Consider the following 21,760-nt stretch of genomic DNA (forward strand, 5'->3'; position numbering starts at 1 on the left):
TTAAAAGGGTGATTTGCTTCAGTGTGTTCTCATTATTAAAGTAGGGTATCTGCAGAAATAAAAAAGAAATTGTGCACAAAGCAAATGAAAATGCTGGGAAATACAAAGTCAAGAAAAGTAATGAGTGTTAACAATGTCCATGGTGCAGCCAAGCTCAGACTTGTCTGCTATCTCTTCCAAAATCATCATCTTCATTCAAGGACTTCCCTCTCACCCTACAAATTCTTCTCAGTGGCACCCAAATTCTTCCTGGAGCTGATGGGAACAAGCTCTGATCCCTATATAAGTGACTTCTCACTGCATGAGAACCATCCTTCTGAAACCAGCAGAGGCTACACTGCTGTAGGTAACAGAGAATCAAAGCCACTGCTAAGATCATCAGACATGAGGGACACAGGTTAGTGATGGGCTTGGCACTGCTGGGTTAATGGCTGGACTCGATCTGAAGGGCCTAAACAAATCTATGATTCTGTGACTCCACGGATCTGATGGCAAAGCCCCTTGTTTATCCATCTAACTGTGCACCCAGTAGAGTGTAGTGTATTCCCTTGGATGCACTGCAGAGGGATTGTTGGCAGAAGAACCTGTTCAGGTTTGGCACACACTCAACCCACAGCCATTTGTCCATGTGTCCAAGGTTTTGCTCTGAGCTGCTGAGGCTCTGCAGGGCTGCAGGCAGACAAGGGAAGCCCAAAAGGACAGTCCAGCTGCATTTCCCTGAGGCTGCTCCTGACTAAGGGCAAGAAGGAGCTCCTGGAATCAGAGGCTTTCCCTGGAATCCAGTTCTTGGACTCAGCAAGAGACACAGGTGGGCAAACAATGGTTTTCCAAGCAAACTCTCCTGTGGACTCCTTACAGACTGTCCTCACCTGTCCCCAGAGCCTTCTGAGCAGGAGATGGCCACCTGCCAGCTCCTCAAATCCTGACACACTTTTCCTGAGAACTCAGCAAGGGAGAGTTTCACAGACAAGAGGAAATCCCTAAACAGCATGCAGCCCAGAGAATGGAAAGTTTTTTCTTGGGGGGGTTGGGTTCTTTGTGGTTTCTTCCCCCTCCAGCTTCCCAATGAATGCATCTGGCAGCTCTCTGTCCCTGCCAGTGCAGGATCCCAGCGGAAACCAGAGCTGGGAGGGCTCTTCCTGCCCGGGGGAGGCTTCCCAGGAGTGTGAGGGATTTACAATCGCCACCTCTCTGTCCCCTGCAGTGTCACACTGAAGGCCATGTGCAGTGACAAGCTGCAGACAGCTTTGCTGGTGGCTGGCTACTTTGTCTACCTGCTGGTGGGTGCTGCTGTGTTCCAGGCTCTGGAGAGGACTGCTGAGAAGCAGGAGAAAATGGCAGCTGCCCAAATGAAGGAGGCTTTTCTGCAGAACTTCACACAGCTCACGGTGCCGGAGATGGAGCAGTTCATGAAGGTGAGTGGAGCCCTGCTGAAGTCCTCTCTCCCTCCTGTTTCTCCATCAGAGTTGTTTCCTGCTCATCCTTGCCACACAGGTAACTCTCACTGCTTTCCTTCTGGTTGTGGTCACTTGGATGCTTCCAGCAAACCCCTCTCTAGTGTGAGCAGGCAGCTCACTCTGATGGCAAGTACAGCTTGTGTAGCTGGACAAAACCTTGTGTGTTAGCTGCTAAAAATCCCCATCACAAAATATCCTGCTTTTTTGGGGTCTTGCCTCCTTGGTACTGCTTTTAGTGGGGCTGTGCTCATACACAATGGGTGGCATGGCAAGAAAAATGAGGCTGTCTGAAATGGAGAGGTGTGGCTGCCAAACAGCGTCACAGAGCAAAGGAACAATAAGGAAAGGTCTGTATGGGAAAAAAAAACAAAAAACAACTGAAAAACCTCCAAATAACTACAAGGAGGGTGGCATGATCAAAGTGTAGTTTTGGAGGATGCTGCAGAAGTGAAATAGGTAGCCTGGCCAGGGGAAAATATTTCTGGTCATGGCACAGGAAGATGAAGATGAATGAGGCTATCTCTTAAACTTGCTATTTCATAGCTCTGTCTGCTATAATGCAGGAAAAAATGAGGAGTTAAAGTCTTGCTGGAAGCATTTCCACATGGAAAACTAGCAGAGCTCTTAATGGGCCAGTTCATACAATAAAGAAATGTGGGGAAGAACTGGTGTTCATAAAAGCACAACCAGCAATTCAGCCCCTGTTTCACCTATGCATGCATCCTCTTCATCTTGTTTTTTATGGGTAGAGGAGAAGGTTTTAAAAAAAATAAAAATATAAGCTTTTCAAGAAGGAAAAAAAATTTTAAAAGATGAGCTTTTAAGACAAAGAAGTCTTTGTGCAAGGGCTATGGAAATTATTTTTGTTAGCCTCGATTTTCTGAGACATCAGCAAAAAACATAGTGAGGGAAGAAGCAGAGAGGAAGATTTTACTGGTGCAATTTATTCCAGCACTGTCCTGTTTCTGGGAGGGCTCTGTCCTGCATTTTATCTCAGCTGTTTCTGTACAAACCAGCCTGCCTTCCAGATATCCAGTCCAATGTTCTCTGTTTGCTAAAGACAGGAACAACTGGATACAGTTTGCTTTTTAAATTTCCTATTAACTTAAAAGAAAAAAGAGATTATAAAAATAACAGCACTTAGAATTAAAACCAAGGAAGAATCTGAAAATGCATAAAGTGATAAATGATAGCACTGGAGAGGTGTAGAAGAAATATTTAGTCAAGCCTTTAGGCAAACTTGCAAATGTGTGTGTAAATGTGTAAATTTATCTATGTGTATTCATGCATACAGTTTGGAGAAGAGTGTGTATGTCAGGCTTTGCAAATCAATGGACTTTCTCTGAATTTAATTCTGTGGCACTAATCAAAACACAGACTTGAAATTAAATTCTCAGTGTTTCTCATGTGTACTCTGCCACATCTCACTGATACACCCCTGGCAGGGATCAGAGCCACTGATCATACAGATGACTGATCAGACCTTGGATCCACCACTGCCATCTCAAGTCCAAATCCAACAACCAGCCACCCCCATCTCTTAAACAAGTGCTCTGCCACATCGCAGTCACCCACAGGGTCATGATTTTCCAAACTACTTGGCCTGAAAGAAACAAGGGCCTTGGTCACACTAAAAGAAACAATTTCTCTCCAAACACCCACTAGAGCAGTCAGCACAAACAGGGCAGAAGTTGGTTACTCCAAACCACTGGATAATGTCATCCCAGCCTTGGAGGTGAAGGTGTGAATAGTGTCAGGCAGGCTCTGAAGTGAGGTGAGTGGTACTTGCAGGAATGGAGCAGTAGTTGGCTAAAACTGTATTATTTTTGCATCAAGCAGTTGAGAAAAGCAGTCATGATGATACCAAACTTTGCTTTCCCTCCCAGAACCTGATTGAAGCCATTCAGAATGGAGTATACCCTGTTGGAAATGAGTCACAGTTTGAAGAGAGCAACTGGGATTTCAGCAACTCCTTCTTCTTTGCAGGCACAGTTGTCTCCACAATAGGTAGGTCTAATGCTTTCCATTTATGTGTGCTTGTGTGTGATGATGCTTAGTATGTCTGGTTAGTAGGACATGAATAGATAACACTTTCCAGGATAAAATCTCCAGCCATTTGTTGTCATGGATGGCAAGTAAATATGGACTTGGTCCTAAACCCTTCCCACTGCACAGCTCTTCATGCTTTATTTTGGCTTGTCAAGTATCAGTGGCCTTTCCTATTATTTCCCACTTGCTTCTTCTTTTCAAGTCATCTGTTATAATGTTCACTCTGCTGATATTTGTGGGTGGGAGATAAACTTCACTTTCCTGGTGTTATTCCAGGCTTTAAATCTAAGAGTGTTGTAAAGCATAAAAAAATGTAAGGAAAGGAGTGAATCCTGCTGGGGCCTGAGCACTGTCTCCATAACCTGTTTTGAGTTGTTAATTCACATATTCAATTAGCAACATGGCAGGAGGAAAAAAATGGGAAAGGGTAAAGGCAAATGCTGAGAATACTATTGGCATACTGTTGGCACCTGCTTCACAGTCATGCAGTGGAAGTCAGATCTGTGTTTTTACAGAGTGGTGCTGAGGCCTCACTCCCACCAGCCCCTAAGCACATCTGCCTCACTGCTTTGTGAATTTGACATGTCCCAAGGGTCCCAGTAGTGTCCCAGTATCATTGGAGCTGTGTAGGTGCTGCCTGAGCCCACAGGGAGATCTGCTTAAAAGGGAAGGTTCTGACCCATCATTAAAATTGGAATATTCCTGCACCAGGGAGCACAAGACAGTTTGTGCATTTGGGAATCTAGTAGTCCAAAAATCACTCAGTTGTTTTGTCTTTTCCCCCAAAGAAAATGTAGCATTTTCAAAGTAATGGGTGCTTTGAGTTGAACTGTGCTTGAAAATGCATTTTCCCAGGGTCAGTGACAGCATAAGGACATACACAAAGTTCAGTACTCATGCACTTGGACTACCTCATGGGGTCCAAGAGTCTTAAGACTAAAGGGCATATCTGGGGTTGTTCCATTAGATAAATCCTCTCCTAGTAGGACTTAAAGACAAATGTCCCTCTGGCCTGAATAAATCACCCACCAGCAAGGTCTGGGCTAATTAGCACCATCTATTCTAATGCACCCTGCACTGCCTTGGGACTGGAGTCAGTATCTGGACACAGCAACTTACTGGGATGTAGCCAGGGAGGTCACCAGCACACAGGCAGAGCAATAAGAAGCTGGAGACGGCTGCATGTGATTCTAACATCCTGGAACTCCAGCCCTGATGTCTTCCAGATCCTCAGGTTTCTATTTTTTGCCTTTCCATGTATTTGTCACAGGACAGAGCATGTTTCCCATAATTACTCCTTGATTGTGTTCTTGTTCCCACTAAGGCTGTGCTGGGAACACACAGTGCTCTCTGCATTCCCCCAGACATGCAGGGTGAACAACTTCATCTGCTTACTGCCTTTTTCAGAGGAAAAAAAGCTAAAAAGCATTAGCCACATCTTTTAGGGTCAAAACGGGCTGGATTGGAGTAGGGGTGAATGTGACTATGAATTCTCCAGTTCTTTGAAATATCTCCTCTGACCCTTTTTTTTTTTGTAGGCTATGGCACATTACATCCTAAAACTGCTGGGGGACAGATCTTTTGTGTGTTTTTTGCCCTTTTTGGAATCCCTCTGAACATTGTTTTTCTGCACCGTGTTGGTAAGATGCTCTCACTGCTCTGTAAAAAGCTGGGGAAATTCCTGTATGAGAAAGGAATGAGAAAGGTAATTGGTTTTATTTATCCAAGCACAGTTATGTGTTCATTTCTAGTGTTTTTCTCAAGTTTTATGCTGCCTTATCCTCAATTACATTTGCTCTTGTGCTGGGTTAGGTTTTATTCTAGGGCAGGAAAAGAGACAATCTTCACTTGCAGAGCTAAGCAGACATGTCAGCCATAGAGGAGATATTCAGACACAGGGATGCATTTTATCTTCCCATCTAGATGGCAGAAATCCAGCCCCCTTCAGCAATCAGTGGAGAGAGTGGGCATCCCACCCCACTTCTTGAGACACTTATCTCAGGAGCCAGCACCTTAGGGGAGTGCATGCATCCCTTTAAAACCAGTAAGGGTGATTAATATCTCATCTTGAGGCAGCAAAAAGCAAGTGAGCTGTGCAAAGCTGTAAAAATTAGGTGAGGTGTAGATGTTTCAGTGGATTTTGACTGAATGCATAGTGTGTTACCCCTCCTCAGTGATTACCCAGTCCTTTAGTCCCTCTCCATCCTTCACTTTGACAGAAAGGAAGATCAGGCTGAAGTTGTCCATTTGAGCCCAGTTGCTGAAAGATGAGGAGGCACCTGTAACAAGCTACAGACAGGAGGTCTTTTGTCTGGTTTATGCCCCAATTTATTTGCACCTCCTCCCCTTCTCTCAGCACTGCTGAGGAAGTGAGAATAGCTTTTCTGTGTCTCCTACTGTAATTCTCTTTCAGGACAAGGTATGATTGCTACAGATAACCCTGTTCAGGTTGCTGAATTTCTTGTCATATCTGGGAAACCTAAATAGAAGATAAGGCTCAATCAGATACAGACTCAAGCATCTACACAATACATGAATGCATGAAAAGTTATCCAGCAGTTGCCATTTATTTCCAGGCAGTCTGGATTTGGAAAATTCTATACATAGAAACTATGTGTGTCTGGCTGATACATCCCTACATAAATCAAGTCTTGTTCTCTAGTTAAAGCTCCTTCATGACTGCTGGGAAGCAGAATGGTTCAAAAGTCACTGTCCAGACTCTTCTTTATCAAGAGCTCATTAGTTAAAATTTTTTTTGTAGTAAGATATCCACTGGGTAGGAGCCAAATTGTGACATTGATGCAATGAGAAATAAAGTCAATAATCAAGACTTTGAAGATAGTACTGTCAGTAATGGTGCAATTATTTTTTATTTTAAAAGACTCTTTTCCCAGGCAAATTTGAATTTAGGTGCCAACCCTAAATACCTAAAAAATAAAAAACGAAGTTGTATGGTGATAAGTGGAAATGGTTTGACTCTGGTAAATGTCATTAGATAGGAATTCCTCCAATAGTCACAGTCATTGATACAATCAGGTGAAAGACTGCATCTTCCAGAGCCTCTGTGGACATGCAGCACCCATAACACCTGCCTTCCCCTGCTGCTAACCAAGACTAAGATATTTCCAGAGGAAAAGCATTCAGAGGAAATCCTTTAGTCCTTGTGATCCCAGATAGCCACCCACTTTGAATAGCCACCACTACATATAGCTTACTTGTGTTTCAAATCATGATTATAATTGGACTGGTTTATTTTTCAGAAGAAGATCAAATTTCTGACCCTTTTGTTCTTCCTGGCCACGGGGATCCTGGTTTTTCTGTGCTTGCCATCAGTCTTCTTCCAGATAACAGAGGGCTGGTCCTACAGTGAAGGAATTTACTTTGCATTCATCACCCTCAGCACCATTGGCTTTGGAGATTATGTAGTAGGTAAGGTGGATTCCAGAGAGGAAACATGTCCAAACATCAGGATAATGACTGTAATTCCCATGGGTTGACTGGATGTGCTGTAGAGAAATATCTGTCAATAGTCTTTGCCTTAGTCCTTGCCATGTACCGTTCTGGGGGGCAATACTCAGTCCCCTGGGATTGCATATGCTGACAAAAGCACAAAGTCATCAAAATATAAGGAAATTAGGTGCTTTGAGGTGCAAAGAAGACAAGTATTTTGATGAGGGAAGGGTGAGGGAAGGGAAAGTGGAATTTTTATTACCAAGAGGGAACAGTTTATGACAGTTGTACACAACAAGGTTTGTATCACTGCTTTAGCTATCTCAGACTTATTTTTCACAGTGTAGAGTGAAGAAATAAATGATCATGTTTTAGAATGTATGACTTCACACAGCAGACTACGAGGTGGAAATCCCAGTCATGGGAAATTGGGCAAACCTATTCCCAGTATTAGAAGTGGGGCTTAAATATATACATCATGCAAAAGTGGCCTTCTTTAGTCTCCTGGGTATCTCTGGAGGTTTTCTATCCTCACAAGCCATAGTTTAGGATTTCCCCTGAAGAAACATTGTTTAAGCTGCACTCAAGCATTCTGGAACGCTTCTCCAAACATTTCCTTGGATCTGCTGGACCATATACACTCTCCATGGAATAAGTTTCTAAAGGACCTGCAAAATAATTACCAGGAGCCAAATCACAGAAGAAGCAGGAAAACAACTGAACTCCATGGAGAATCCAAGATTTCTCTACAACAGCCTGTCCTGCCACCATCTTGCCAGCCTGAACTTCTCCCCAGTGGGGATTTGCAAAGAAATCTGTAGCTGGTACTTGCACCAGTGCTGTCCCCACAGAGGATCTGGAAGCCTCACACACTTTCTGATGGACAGACATCACCACTCAACAAACCCCAAGCTCTCCAGCCTTGCAGAAGTGCAGACAGGCCTTGGAGCCTCCCTGGTTGGAAGAATTTCTTACATAAGGCTGATGACTTTGGCACAGGGAGCCCACAGACTTTTCCAGGCACTGATGTGTCACTGCTGACCGTAATTTCTCTAAATCTGTTCCTTGAAACAGTCTGCTGTACAATGGAGGGGAGGGGCTGGTGCCAAGCAGGACAAAAACTGAATGTCAAAATGTGTCTTTCCTTGTCCAAATCACAGGGATTTTATAATAATGACAGTGAGTCACAGCCTGAAAACCATGACTCCCATAGCACTTTCCTCCTCTGCAGCCATATTACTTTACAAATATAACTAATTGTATTTTAACTTTCTAATTGTTATTTACAAATTAACAATTAGAGAGGCTTCGTGGCTCTATGATTTCATCTTCATTAGGATGACTTACTGGAGCTGAAATATTTTTTTGTTGCCAGTATTTATCTTAATTTGCCTTAATAACAGTAGTAAGATGTTGATAAGTTTACTGCTTCACATCCTCACAATGAAGCAAGCAGAATCAGTGACTGCTCTGAGAATTATGCACTGAGAATTGCTTACAGATGACAAATGGTTTTGTGCTGGCCAAGTGGAACAGAACAGGTTTGAATTGATTTGCATTTCAGTAATTCAAATCTGGTTTGTAGCTGAGCCTGTTTGGGGAAGGTAGAGATGCTGGAAGATGGCTCAGCTTGGGTTTGGCTGTTGGGGATACATGTACCTCCAGGTGATACCTCTAGGGTAGAACTCCCTGTGGGTTGTTAACTGAATATTCCCTGCTCAAGTCAAGTCAAATTTTGGGTTAACATTACAAAGATATTACTTGTGGCTTTGCTAACCCCAGATAAGAGCACAAGGAGATGCTTTGTACCAAGGGTACAACTTTGCCAGCTCAATGCCAGCAGCAGAAAAAGAAGCAGCTGTTGGATATCTATCCATGAGGACAAACCTGCCCACTGCTGCCCCATTTCCAGAGCTCTTGGATAACAAAGAACACAAATCTTGCACATTAATCTATGCAGTGCAGGGTACTGCAGGACTTGAAAAGAGTTGCCAGCACCTGGGCTCCTCCTGGGCAGGTTCACCATGAGGTTTGTGGTGATCTCCCTGTCCATGCACATTGTGGGGTTATCAACTATGTGAAGTCACTTTTGGCAGTGACTTGAAGCACTCCATGAGCAGCACCACCAATATCCACAGTTCCTGCAGATACAGGTGATGTGGTACACCTGTGTCATGATGATAATACTGTGTGGGACCAAGCAAATGCTGTCTATAGGTTGGGGGTGGGTTGCTGACATCTGAAGGATCAAACAAAATGACCCACACAGAACAGTGGGTGTGAGGGACTGGCTGATGCTAAGAGGATCAGACTGCATGAAACAAGCTTTGGTCCACTGGTTTCCAGCATAGAAACTTCTGTTCTTGGCATGTGTCAGTGAATTCTCATCAGCCATGTGTTTTTTAAGTGGAGGAAGCTCCTGAAGCCATTCAAGAGTGAGGTAGGGATTGCAGCTATTCTCTTTGTGTGATGGCAGGTATCTGTAATTGAAAGGAAATATTTATTAGGTTATAATCACACTCTGTAGAAATACAGGGAATTACAATTACCCAGATAATAATAGTTGTGTGGATATAAGGGCCCACTGTGCTCTGCTTTTTGTGCTTTGGGAGTTTGGGTATAATTCCTAGATAATACAATTTAACATTACTTCCCACATTATTTCATTTACCTGTACGTGCAGCAGTTGAACTGGGATTGATATGCAGTAAGGGGGAAAAAATAACCTGTTCTGATGGTAATTCACCTCAATCACAGAATCACAGAATGATTCACTTCAATTCCAGTGTGTCATTTGACTGGCCAGGATATTTGTATCATGTTTATTGCATATATAAATTTATTGCAGCAATAAGAGAATTACCCAGCCTTAAACTAATGCTATGGAGCTGAGAATCTCAACTACAGCAAAAAAGTCACCTTAAAGTACTCAATATAAAACATATTGATGAATTCATTAGGCTGTTCCATTTTACACTGGCAAAAGCAATTTTAACTTGTTAATTTTCTCCTTCTTTCTCCCCCCTTATCTTCAGGCAAACAGTCTGACAGGAAATACTTTTCCTACTATCGAGTGCTTGTGGCCATTTGGATTCTTTTTGGCCTTGCCTGGATTGCTCTGCTGTTTAATTTATTGACAACAGTACTAGAAGATACTGAAAAAATAATTGTCAAGGATCTCCAGCAAATTGGAAAGGTGAGTAAGGACAAAGTAGAAAGCCAGCAAAGAAGATACTGGCCTGTTCAATTTATTCCAGAAGAAGAACTGCTACCACCACGTGCTGGAGGGGATGCACATAAAATGGAGTCATTAACAGCAGATTCTGAACACACAAAAAATGAAAAAAAAGTGTTTTCTAATAGCAAAACTAATGCTATAACATGTGAGAATTGAATTCTTCATTGGAGAATTGCTAGTTAATTATTCTAAAGAAATAATTTTATTTCCCATAGAAATAAAATTTCTCCTACCTTTTGCTGAGATATGACCTTTTAGAACTCAAGACTCACAGTTACACAAAGCCTGAATATTAATGGTAAGAAATTTGCTCCTCAGTTTGCAGCTAGGTTGTGCTGACAGCCTGAGAAGTGCACTTGCTTTGTAAGGTGTTTTTAAGGTGCTTTCACAAAAATGCAGAGGAGGAGCATGGAAGAGCTTGCTGGGCTCTGTTTGGATTTTGCAGCTTGCAAGAAATCATGTCTCTTCCAGGAACTGACATGCACAAGCTTTTCTGGGGCATTGCACAGCACTTTTGGAAGAAGAAATAAGGATATATAACTGAATAGATGCCTGACTTGAGCCATCATATTAGATAAGGTGTTATGGCCTGAAAGACATGTTTAAATGACAAGACCTGGGCTCAGTTCAGAGACACTAGAGGCATCTAATGGACAGGGTTATGAAAAGGTTAGCATGTTAGAAATGATTGATTCTACCTCTTCCTGTTTTATACTAAGATGAATAAAGGCAATTTCAGCTTTTATCCCTGTGGCTCTGAAAAACCTTTCTGATGGTGTTTATAAAGAACACATAAACCCATGTCTTTAATTCAATTTTTATAATCTTTTTATTCTGTAAGTTTTTAATAAGAATGGAGACCAGTCTGAAGGGAGGAGTCCTTGCTGCTATATTTTGATTCCATAGGAACTATGAAGACATTTAGCAATGACCCTATGGTGCTGTTGCTTTCCAAGGGTGATTAGTGTTTAAACTTTCAACCAGGTGAAAAAAAAGATGTCAGATCTGGGCATTGTTTTTCAGATGTGCTGTTTGGCCTGCAGGCCACTTCTGGGTGAAGACTGTGGCCTTCCAAGGGTGGATCTATGTGCCACAGGCTTTCTGTGTGCCAAAAAATGCATGAAAAGCCAACCCTGAGGAGCTGGCAAAGCAGCTGGGGCAGACACAGTCATAGAGGTGAAACATCCCATGTGTGTTTATGGTCACACCAAAGTCAGAGCAGCCCAGCACCAGCTCTGACCATGCCTGATGTATCCCCCAGCAGTGCAAGGGTCAGGCAGCTCTGGGGACCAGCCCCTCTGCCAGCAGCTGGTGGCACAAGCTGCCCATGCAGGAGGTGGGGTCTCTGTACATCAAAATCCACGGATTTGCCCAAATGCTGAGCTCACATCAGCACCCACAGGACCCCCAAGGCAGCTTTAGAACACCAGGTCCCTCACTGTGACAGTGCTGACCTGTCACCTGAGAGATCATTGTGAACCCCTCAAGCTCCTGTTTTGTCAGAATGAATAATAATTCTTTTCTCTGGGTGTTATTTACAGCATGACCAGCCCATGCCAGAGTTATTCCTGTATGAAAGGGAGAATAAATTACAGCTATAAAGCAATTTCAGGTCATAAAGATGCAGTCAGCCTTGAAGCTGGATTCATAACTTTTTCAGTCAAACAGAACTATGCTTCTTGCCAAAGCAATTCTGCTGTTTCAAGACCTGGCATGTAGACCTGGCTAAATATGTACTTTCTTTCCCTCCACAAATTATTTTCCAGTATTACTCTCACAGCTGACTTCTCACCTCATACGTCTCACTGTCAGTAAGTGTTTCTGGGGCAGCAGGAACAGGATCTGACTGAAATCAAGGAAGGTAGCAGGGGTATCATAGGACACAGAGATCCTTGTACAAGCCAGAATCCTATTGCTGCCACTGGACAACACCAGAGCCAGGCAGAGAAAGCAGCTGGATGTTCCCAGGCAGGGATCTCTTCACCTTTCTGGTTTCCCCTCTCACTGAGCATTAACATCATTATTTTCTAAGCATCATTTTTTTTTTTTTCCCCGGCCCTTCCTAGAAGGATCATAAACCCCACTCCTCGTCTCATGTAGGGACTCTCAGGGCTGGTTTAGGGAGTAAGATAGTCCTGCCTTGGGGTGCAATTTGCACAGTCTCTCATAATTCCTTCCATGCCAATTCCTGGTGTCTGACAACACCCAGACCTAGCAGAGGGTTTCTTCAACTTCTTCCCACTACTCCCTGTTGTGACAAATAACACAACTCATCCCTGGAACAAGCTGCTGGTGTCCTGTTGTAACACAGAGTAACCAAAGATGCCTTTTTTCAGACATTTCAGGAAGGGCAAGAGAGACATCCCATGGACTCTGACTGTAAACAGCAAGCACAGAGCCAGGCAGTGGCTCTTGGAACAAAACAGGACAAACTCTCATTCCTTTCTCTGGTGGGTGTTTAACAGTGACCTTGAAACCCAAGCATTCCCACTTCCAGGATTCCCTCTGTCCTGTGTAGTTACTGCCATGGGGTGCAGGCATTTTATCTCATTCTTCCTTCATGCTCCAGGGTGGCACAGAGGGACTGAAAAAGCCACCCAAGGCAAGAGGATCAGGAAACATTAGCCAGGAATCACCATTGTGGGTCCTGTAACTGCACCACTTAATTAGTGGCTTGTTTTTATTTTTTTTTCTGTTTCACTCAGAGTCAGGATTAAAAACATGAAGGAGATGAATTTTCTTGTGCTGGGACTTGGCTGTTTAGTAAATCTTATTTAAAGTATAGAGAGCTTTGCAACAGTTTTAGTTACCAGCTAAAAGCAAGCAAAATGGAGGTGAATTTAGTTGGTTACAAGGTCTTTTAAAGCTAAACAGTTTCATAAAGAACTAAGACCTATATTATTTATACTTTTGACTTAATAACCAACCTCTTGTGGTCCATAGGGTAGCACTAATTATTTAACTAAAAACCCAAAAACATGAAGAAAAAGGAAGAAAGAAAGAGACAATACCCAAAAAACCTCTATCTTGTCCCATACCTATTACTGTATTCTAAAACCCTTAAATTTAAAACCTTCCACCATGTGAAATTACACACTTCAATTTTAACTACACACCATTGACTTTAACTCCATCACTCAAATTTGGAAGCTTCTCCAAGGCCTCAGCTCAAAAGCAGTGTTCTCCAGGGGGTCAGTGCCAGAAAGCACAGAAAGCTCAAAACTCCCAGGCTTCAGGGTTCCAACACTGTCCATCCTCAGGCATCAAGAATTGAGGTGTCCCTTCAACTGTAAATGCCAGCCTGGGAACACAGAAAACATATTTGCAAGGATTAAAAAAAAAATAAAAAAAAAAAACAACAAAAAAAAACAAAAAAACAAAACAAAAAAAAACCTCTCAGGAGAAACTCAGCTGCTGTGAGAAAGAAGGCTGCTCATTCAAAAATCCTCCCTCCTGCAGAGGGTCTTAGCTTTGCTCCTTGTGCCCTCCAGTGGCTGTGTGCTGCAGACCCTTTCCCTTCACATCCCTGCCAGCTTTGGGCAGCTTTTTCTCCACCTCCCACTGTGCAGCTCCCTCTTGGTGGTGGGAGCCAGAGGACACCACCCTGCATTTCTATCCAGTTCACACGGCTGAAAAATGCCTCATTCTCCAGCAAGAGATGGGGATGAGCACCTCAGATGGTCCAGCTGAGGTCCCTGCCTTGTGCCCACGCTGAGACAGCTCTGTGCAGGCCAGATGAGGATGTGGTGGCTTTTTGTCACCAAACCATCACGAGAAGGATCCTCACTGGCAGCACACACGGTGGGGAGCACACAGAAACTTCCCATGCACAAATTCTGTTTCAGGGTCAAGGCACGCATTCCCACCCCCTGTCCCACAGGGAAAGGGATTGGTCTGAAGAAAAAATGTTCAAAAAGGCAAGTTTGTGTGCAGGATCTGGGGCCTGGAGGGCAGGCAGTGCCTCATGCAGCAGCAGGGGTGGAGATAGGAGCTGCAGATATGGGGAAGGAAGAACCAGCACCAAAGGGTGTGTGGTCCTCTCTGCTGGGAAAGGCAAGGGGAAAGCCTGGGAAAGCTGCAAGCCAGGGTGGGAGAAGAATTTTTTTGGATGTGATATTGTTCCTCGTTCTTAAGCTGAACGATAAATCTGTCTCCAGAAGGGCTTAGGCACGGTAACAAATCTCTCCTGTTGGGCTGGAGCAAGCATTTTCCAGCATTATCATCCTCAGAGCATTGCACAGAAGCAGCAGAAATTGTCCCCACATCACCCCTGGAAGGGGGAACTGTTGATTCCTGTGCAGCTAACAGGGCCCCAGAGAAAATTCAGTGTATCCCAAACTCATGCATCAGACCTCTGGCTCTCTCAGCCAGGACCAGGTGTCCTGGTGTTGCTCACTGATAAACTAGACACAGACAGTGGCTCTGTTGTTGAGGTTAAAAAAAATAGACTTGAACTGAGAGCAGAATTAGAGCAGAGATTCTACTCCACATCTGGAGATTTAAAATAATCCCAAGATTTTTAATTCATGAGTATAAGCCAAGCTTTGCTGTTCTTCTGCACGTTCTCCTTGCCCAAGGGACAGACACCAGGAGTAAATCCGTTCCAAAATCCCTGTTGTGCCAAGTGACAGAGTGACAGAAATCCTCTGGAGACCAAGCAGAAGGGTTCTCCACTGGCAGATCTGCACAGCCTGCAGCCTTTTCTGGGAGCTGCTCAAAGCCCTCCCTGTGACCCATTCCCACTGTGCCACACAGGGAAATCCAATTTTCACAGAGCAGCCTCCTGTGCAGCTGCCAGCTCTCCCACTGCAGCTTGTTTTCAAACGGGAAACATTTCCAAGGCAAGCCAAATACTTTCCAATACATTAAACCAGTTGCTGAAAAACTCCAGGAGTAGGATTGTGAAATATATTATCTGGGATTAAATGGCAGCAGCATGTTCCTGCATTCAGTCTCTGCTGCTCCTCATGCATCACCCACATCTTTGCTGCCAGCTAGGAAACAGTGTGCACTTCTGCACTTGAAACCAAGGAAAAGCCACAAGGAATTATTTTTCCCCTCAGAAATTCAATTGCCTCCAGAGAGAACAGGAGAAACTACACTTTGATCTGTCTTTAATTAGTATATGAGCTGTTAGGGATCGTTTGAGGTCTCCCTCAATTAATATCCAGTTCATTTGGAGAGATTATTTTTTCTTCTGGAAGCAGAGGCACTCCTCTGCTCAAAGCAGCAGAACACCTTGGCTAATGTAACATCACACAGCCAGTGGGATGTATTTTTTTACAGCAATTGCTAAGCATGGGCCACCCACATGCTGTTTTCCACTCTGTCACACTTGGACTTGTTCTTTCTCGCCTGACTCGTGACCAAAAGGCTGGATCCAGCTCAGAACTGGTTTAACAAACACAACTAATCACTCTACAAAGGCTTGCTTGTAATCCATCCCTCATGATCACACCCAAAGAAACAAAACCCCTGGGTTCTGGTGCCAGCCAAGTGCCTGGTACCATTCCAGCAGGATTCCAAGTGGTGTTGAACACAGATTGCACACCAGGTATCACACTGAGAGGAAAGGGGATCCTTTGGGATCCTCTCATGGATGTCTGAGCACCAGCCTGGGGCAGCACTGACTTTGCTACATCACAAGTAAAGCCAATATTTAGCTGTTCTGGGGCTAAAAAGATGGGGGGAAGCAAAAATGCTGCCTAAGAAAAGAGCCTTGTCCATGCTCTTGCATCCCTGCAGCCAATCTCACCTCCAACCCAGAACAGGAACTCAAATCTGCTTAGAAAACTCACCATTTACTATCACAAGTGGTTCTGGACTCAATTAGGGTAATTCTCCACCATGGGTTTGGAAAGGCTCATTATGCTGGGATAAAATTAGGGCAATTTTTGAATCCATTTGATTACCAGTTTGACATGATTTAGGAGACATGCCTCCTGAATAAACACTATCCAAATTTCTCATTCAATTACTCTATATTTGTGGTTGGAAATTACATATGTATTTAGTGGTGAGATGCTGAAGCATGAAATAATACATCCCCAGAAAGAGAGATACCCTGATAAGCAGAACAATAACAACAAGCATGAGTCATTGAAAAATGAAGGGAGGTACAATTTACAGTTTAAGCTGATGGCTTCCTTGAGAAGGAGTAGCCAGAAAGATGCTGATGTTCTCAAAGAACAAATGTGGTTTGAGGTGAATCCAGCTTCTCAAAGTAAAAGATGACTGTTCATCTTTTGGCATGGAGAAAATCATGCATCAAGACCAGAAGTCAGAATTTGTGCTGAAAGTCCCCCAGAAATCACCATTCCCTTCATTTAAATGACTCATTGAATGCTTTAAAAGCAAGGTTAAGGTCTTAAATTTAAAATGGCTTTGGAGATTTACTGGAAACCAAGGATGAAACCTAAGCAGGTTTCATTTGTCTATTCTCAACTTCAGAAGTCCAGGCATTAATCTCAAAATAAAATATGCACTGCCTGAGAATTAGAAAGATACAAGAAGCCCAGTATGGGAACCTTCCAGTTGCTGGACACCAATTCTCCCTATCCAAGCAGTCTGCCTCTTCACAAAGCATGCAGGAGCTATTCAGCATCTCTGTTGTGCAAGTCTGTTGCAAATCAGTGCTGGGCTTGTGACCTGTATATTGCCCCAAAGTGGATATAAATCAGAGATCAATGCCAATCTCTGCAGAATTTCAGCCACTTTCCCAACTGGCAGTATAAAAGTCCAACACATAAATTTTTTTAATGTATTTTTCCCTTTATTCCTTTTGTTCCTGATTTTTTTTCTTCCTTACAGCCTTCAAGCTGGTGATGGGATGAAGAATGGATGCAGCAGAGTCCCAGAAATGCATGGGCAGCTCCTGGAGAACATGGCCCAGCAAAAAGGCCAAAGTGCTTAAAGGCTGAGTGTGATAACAACAGTGGTAGCACAATTGGGTGATGCCAAATAGCCAAAAATCACCAGGGGGAAGCAAAAAGGAGGAATTTCCAGTAGTGGTTGTAAAAGTCCATTCCTTGCCTGCAGCAGGTCTCTGAGCAAAAGCCTCAACAGAAGCTGCCCACGCTTTTTGCTCAAACTTGGGTCATTTTTAGGGCTGGGGTTTGGTAACAACACTTCCCAGTCTTCATCTCACAGGTCTCTGCAGGGGCTCAGCCTGCCCTTGGCAAACCAAACCAGTGAAGGGGGAAAACACCCTCTAGGGATGTCAAGGGAGAAGCAGGACTTTGGTGCATGAAATGTGCAATCTGGCACTGGAAGTGTGGGCAGTGCTCAGCCACAGGAGTGGGAAGGGCTTTGGTGTGGCAGCCAGGTGCCTTCCAGCTGCTCTCTGGGAAGTTAAAACATGACAGGAATTCCCATACAGACCCCTGCTTTGGCACATGGTGTTCTCAGTGGATATGGTTCAAGGACAAAACCAGATAATTCAAACTCATGCTAAAACCCCCAAAGCCCACATTTACTTCACACAGGCCAAAAAGCAGAACTGTGAGTTACAGAAATGAGAAATGCTGCCACTCCCCCACCCAGGCCATTTGTATGTGTGGTGACAGCAGGGTGAGGAGAGGTGGCATAAAGAAGGACAGACAGAGCACTCTCCCCTGTGGGATTATGGAGAGTGGGGATTTTTTGGGATCAGCCTACATGATAGGCAAACCCCCTTTATGCACAGGTGTCCATCAGCTGAGACAAAAAGTGCATTGTGGCTGTAGAGGGGCTTTTAAAAGGACATGGAGGGACAGGAGAAGGGGAAATGGGCTTCAAACTGACAGAAGGCAGGGTTAGGTTAGATATTAGAAAGAAATTTTTTCTTGATAGGGTGTTGAGGTCCTGGCACAGTTGCCCTGAGGAGCTGTGAGTGCCCCATCCCAGCCCTTTTCCAGGCCAAGCTGGAGCTTGGAGCAGCCTGGTCTAGTGGGAACGGGATGGTCTTTTCTGTTCTTTCCAATGCAAACCATTCCGTGTTTTTGGATTCTGTGAAGTCGCTGTGCACACACACGACAGAGCCTGCAGGTGTCACCATCAACCCAAGCAAGAAAGAGGCACAGCACAAACCATGCAGAAAAACCCACCACAGACTCCTTCAATCCCTGCTCCCCTGCCTGGGACAGACAGACAGGAGGGTTCCCAGCACACCTGGACAAAGTTCTCAAATCACAGACAAAATCAACCAATGTGGTTTACAGCTGTGCATGCAAGCATTTTGTATGGTCATTAATGCTGCTGCAGACTACATGGGTGCTTCCCTGTGTGTAGGTGCTCACTACTTTTACATAAATATATATATATAATCACCTATGTGTATTTAGATTTCAAGTTATGTATATAACTTCATAACTTTTGCTCTGAAGAATCACAAGTTCTTTGCCAACAACTTTACCTGAAGGTAAAAGCAAGGTGTGTTCTCCAGTGCCTTTTCTAACCATATACATATTCATCTCTTCCAGTACACATTCCTGTGTCCCATCCAGCTGATGAGCTGAGAAATGGAGCAATCAGCCCTGTAGAAAGGATCTGAGAGCACAGGCACAGGTGTTCCCAGAGAAGGAAGACAGCATGCCCTCAAGTCTGTGTAGTCAGGTCAGTGCTGACTTTTCAAAGAATTGAGGTTGTCTCCTCTATTTCCCTTTTCTTGTTAAGTTCATTTTATGGCTCTCTTTCAGCAATCTAAATTTGCCTGTTAAGAAAAAAAAAAAAGGCTTAAAAAATCCCAACTCTGCCTCTTCTTCCCTTGAACTCTGCCCTCTCCTTACTGCCCACAAGACTGAGTGCATTCAGCATTTCTGGGGAAGGAAAAGGCCCTCAGCTCTGCTGAAAGCAGGAATTTACATCATCCCTGTCACAGCCTGGAGCTGGGATGCAGGAGAGTCACAAGCATTGAGGCAGCAGAGGTGTGGGACCCAAGGGCCACTGCTGGTCACCCTTCCAGGGCTTGCAGGGTGGCAGAGCATCCACCAAACTAATCTTGTGCCTGCAGATAACTGGGGGGATATTTGGGAGCTGTTTGTTTAAACACTCCCTTCCTCCTGAACACCACAAAAAAAAAAAAAAAAACAAAAAAAAAAAAACAAAACAAAAAAACACAAAAACACAAAAAAAAAAAAAAAAAACCAAAAAAAACCCAAAACCAGAACAAAACAAAGGCAAACAAAAAACCCAAAAAATCCCAAAACAAAATAAAAAAAAAATTACCAAAGGAAATACCAGGTTGTAGGGTACAGAGGTGCTGTTTTTACATGAAAAGACCCTCAGGGTTCTCCTGAGGATGAGTGTTCATCCTCACAAAGTTTGAGCAGGGCTGGAGGGATGGTGCCACAGAAGATGCATGGATCTGTCCCAGCCATAGGTTGTCAGTTCAGTCAAGCACTGCTAATGCAGGATGCTGTCCCAAGACCTCTGTTAGCACAATGACAAAGCTTTTTTTAAGTCCTCTGTGTAAAAGGCATAATCCTTGTATGCCAATGGATCATATCCTCGAGATCCCCAGGGAGCAAGGCAAATGTGGAAAGAAAGGGAAAGGAAATCCCTTATTTCATAATGGTGCAAACAGACATGTCAGGAGAATTACATCAATATGCAGCACATGTGAAATTTAATACTCCTCCTAATGCATTTAGATGAGGCAAAATGCAAAGTCTGTACTGCCTCTGGGAATAATTCTGGTAGGAAGCTTTCACCACTAGGAACCAAGGTCTTTCTACTTACTCTGGAATTTGAGCCTTTGTTTTCAAAGCCTTCCTGAGAGACTTCAAAATCAAGTTTGTTACGTGTATGTTGCTCTTTGAAGATCTGTCTTCCAGAATGAAACACCAGTGCTCTTCCCAGCCATGCTGGTGTAAGTGAAGAGCAGAGCAGTTGAAAATCAGTCAAATATTCCCAAGGGCTCATCCAACCTGCAAAAGAGGAGAGGTTTTGCACTACAGAAAACCAAGATAAGCAAACACAACAGAGCCCTTATCCTTTGCATGGTATCAGCTGGCATTGCTGCAAGAGTGCCTCAGACTTGCATGGATTTCCACCAGCTTTGACTGTGGCCTGTAAGACCCTCAAAGCTTATAAACACAATAATTGATTTGGAATTCTTGCAGACAGGAGGAGCCTGAAGTCTTCTCGCTGGTTTCCCTCCCTTTTATCAAGCCATGGATATGGAATTCAGCAAAGGATACGGCTCAGATGCAGCTTGAATTCAGACAAGTGACTTGAAGTGATGATTTCCCCCCCTACCAGGCTGCAGATGATCGATGTATTATGCATGAAAGTAGTGCCAGGCACAGATGGGGTGGGAGTAGAAGGTGTTAGCTGATAATGACAGCAGCCAAGTTCTGCTAGAAAAGACTCTACAACACACTTGCATGTTGGGCAGAAAAAGGATGCAGCATGCATGAGAGGCTAGACATGGTTTAAAGGGTCAAACAGATTAATTACGGTTAAAACTGAGATTTTTGCAAAGATTTGAGTGGCATGGTTGCCAGAGGGAATGGGGGATTAGCCTTGATGATTCAAGGAATCATCTTCCAATCTTGTGTTCTTGAATAACCATTAGGGAGCTGAGTAAAACACGTTTTCTGGGGTTTAAAAGCTGAAGACAGGGAATCCAAAGGGGTGACATAGTACTGCATCAGATATTGCCTTCAGCAGGATCCTGGCTTGTGCTCAGCTCAGTGCTGAGAACTTGGCACCAGGTCCAAAGCTGAAACAAACAGGAATTTCTTCATGGACATTTCCAGGGTTTGGATCCAAGCCACTGAAGACCAGCATGCAGGGCCTAATCCCTAAAAAACAGTCAATGTTTGGATGGGAAATATGTCACTGAGTTGGAGCCAGGTGGGTGCAGATTTCCGTGGGAGGATGAGTGGAGAGAGCTCTGGCATCATCTGCAAAAGGACCTGATGCTGTGGGACAGAGCTTAGCAAGTGTAAAAACCATGAGGAATCAGTGATGGTCCAAGGAAAAGCCCACAATTTCCCTGGTTGTCCTTGGAGCACTCTGGAGATCATTGCAAGACCAGGCACTTGAAATAAGCTGCTTCCCTTCTACCTCTGAACCATGAGAAGGGGATAGTCTGTTCCTCACACAGCTTCTCTGGAGAAACTCCAGCCTTGAGCACAGCCCTGACAGCTGGCAAGATGCCATTGGCTTTGCCAAATCTGACCACAGCTGGTCCCTAGTGCAATAAAATGTTGAATCACCAGAATCTGAGAATGTGCTTGTCTGGAGGGTCACCAAGAAAAATCAGCAAAGACTTGCTGGCATCTTGCAATGTTTGCCAGTTCCAGGCTCTGTGGAAACCTGACATTTCAGATTTCCTCCAAACAGGGCTCAGATGCTTGAATTTGCCAGTGGGAACAAGAATTTCTGATAACACCACCCAACTTAAGCTTGCAAAGAAACCTCAGGTAGAGAGAGCATCACAAGGAATAAGGGTTTGTCTCACAAAATTCCCATGCCCCAAGGGATTGCAACCTTCTCACCAAAACCCAAGAGCAAATGTGTGACAGAAAGGATGCTCTGGGGTACTGGAATAGCTCAGCATCCATGGTGGTTCATGGGTGAC

At 44.0% G+C, this 21,760-nt stretch overlaps 1 protein-coding gene across 5 annotated transcripts; it reads left to right on the forward strand.

Moving 5' to 3' along the window:
* Positions 1-1,094: 1,094 nt before the first annotated feature.
* LOC130254121 (potassium channel subfamily K member 16-like) lies at positions 1,095-21,377 on the forward strand. Of its 5 annotated transcripts, XR_008840643.1 has the most exons (7): positions 1,095-1,415; positions 3,344-3,464; positions 5,045-5,211; positions 6,767-6,935; positions 9,992-10,152; positions 18,654-18,786; positions 20,934-21,377. XR_008840643.1 is itself a non-coding variant. In XM_056493362.1 (6 exons), exons 1-6 carry the CDS (start codon positions 1,221-1,223, stop codon positions 18,687-18,689), a joined length of 849 nt encoding a protein of 282 aa, XP_056349337.1. In that variant the 5' UTR covers positions 1,095-1,220; the 3' UTR covers positions 18,690-19,263. The 5 variants fall into 5 exon arrangements, 4 of the variants coding, with proteins under 4 accessions (XP_056349337.1, XP_056349338.1, XP_056349335.1 ...); XM_056493362.1 differs by lacking the exon at positions 20,934-21,377 and having other exon boundaries at positions 18,654-19,263; XM_056493363.1 differs by lacking the exons at positions 18,654-18,786; positions 20,934-21,377 and adding an exon at positions 17,005-18,110 and having other exon boundaries at positions 1,096-1,415.
* Positions 21,378-21,760: the final 383 nt, after the last annotated feature.

Source organism: Oenanthe melanoleuca, chromosome 5, assembly GCF_029582105.1.
Source record: "Oenanthe melanoleuca isolate GR-GAL-2019-014 chromosome 5, OMel1.0, whole genome shotgun sequence".
In the NCBI taxonomy this organism is placed as follows: Eukaryota; Metazoa; Chordata; class Aves; order Passeriformes; family Muscicapidae; genus Oenanthe; species Oenanthe melanoleuca.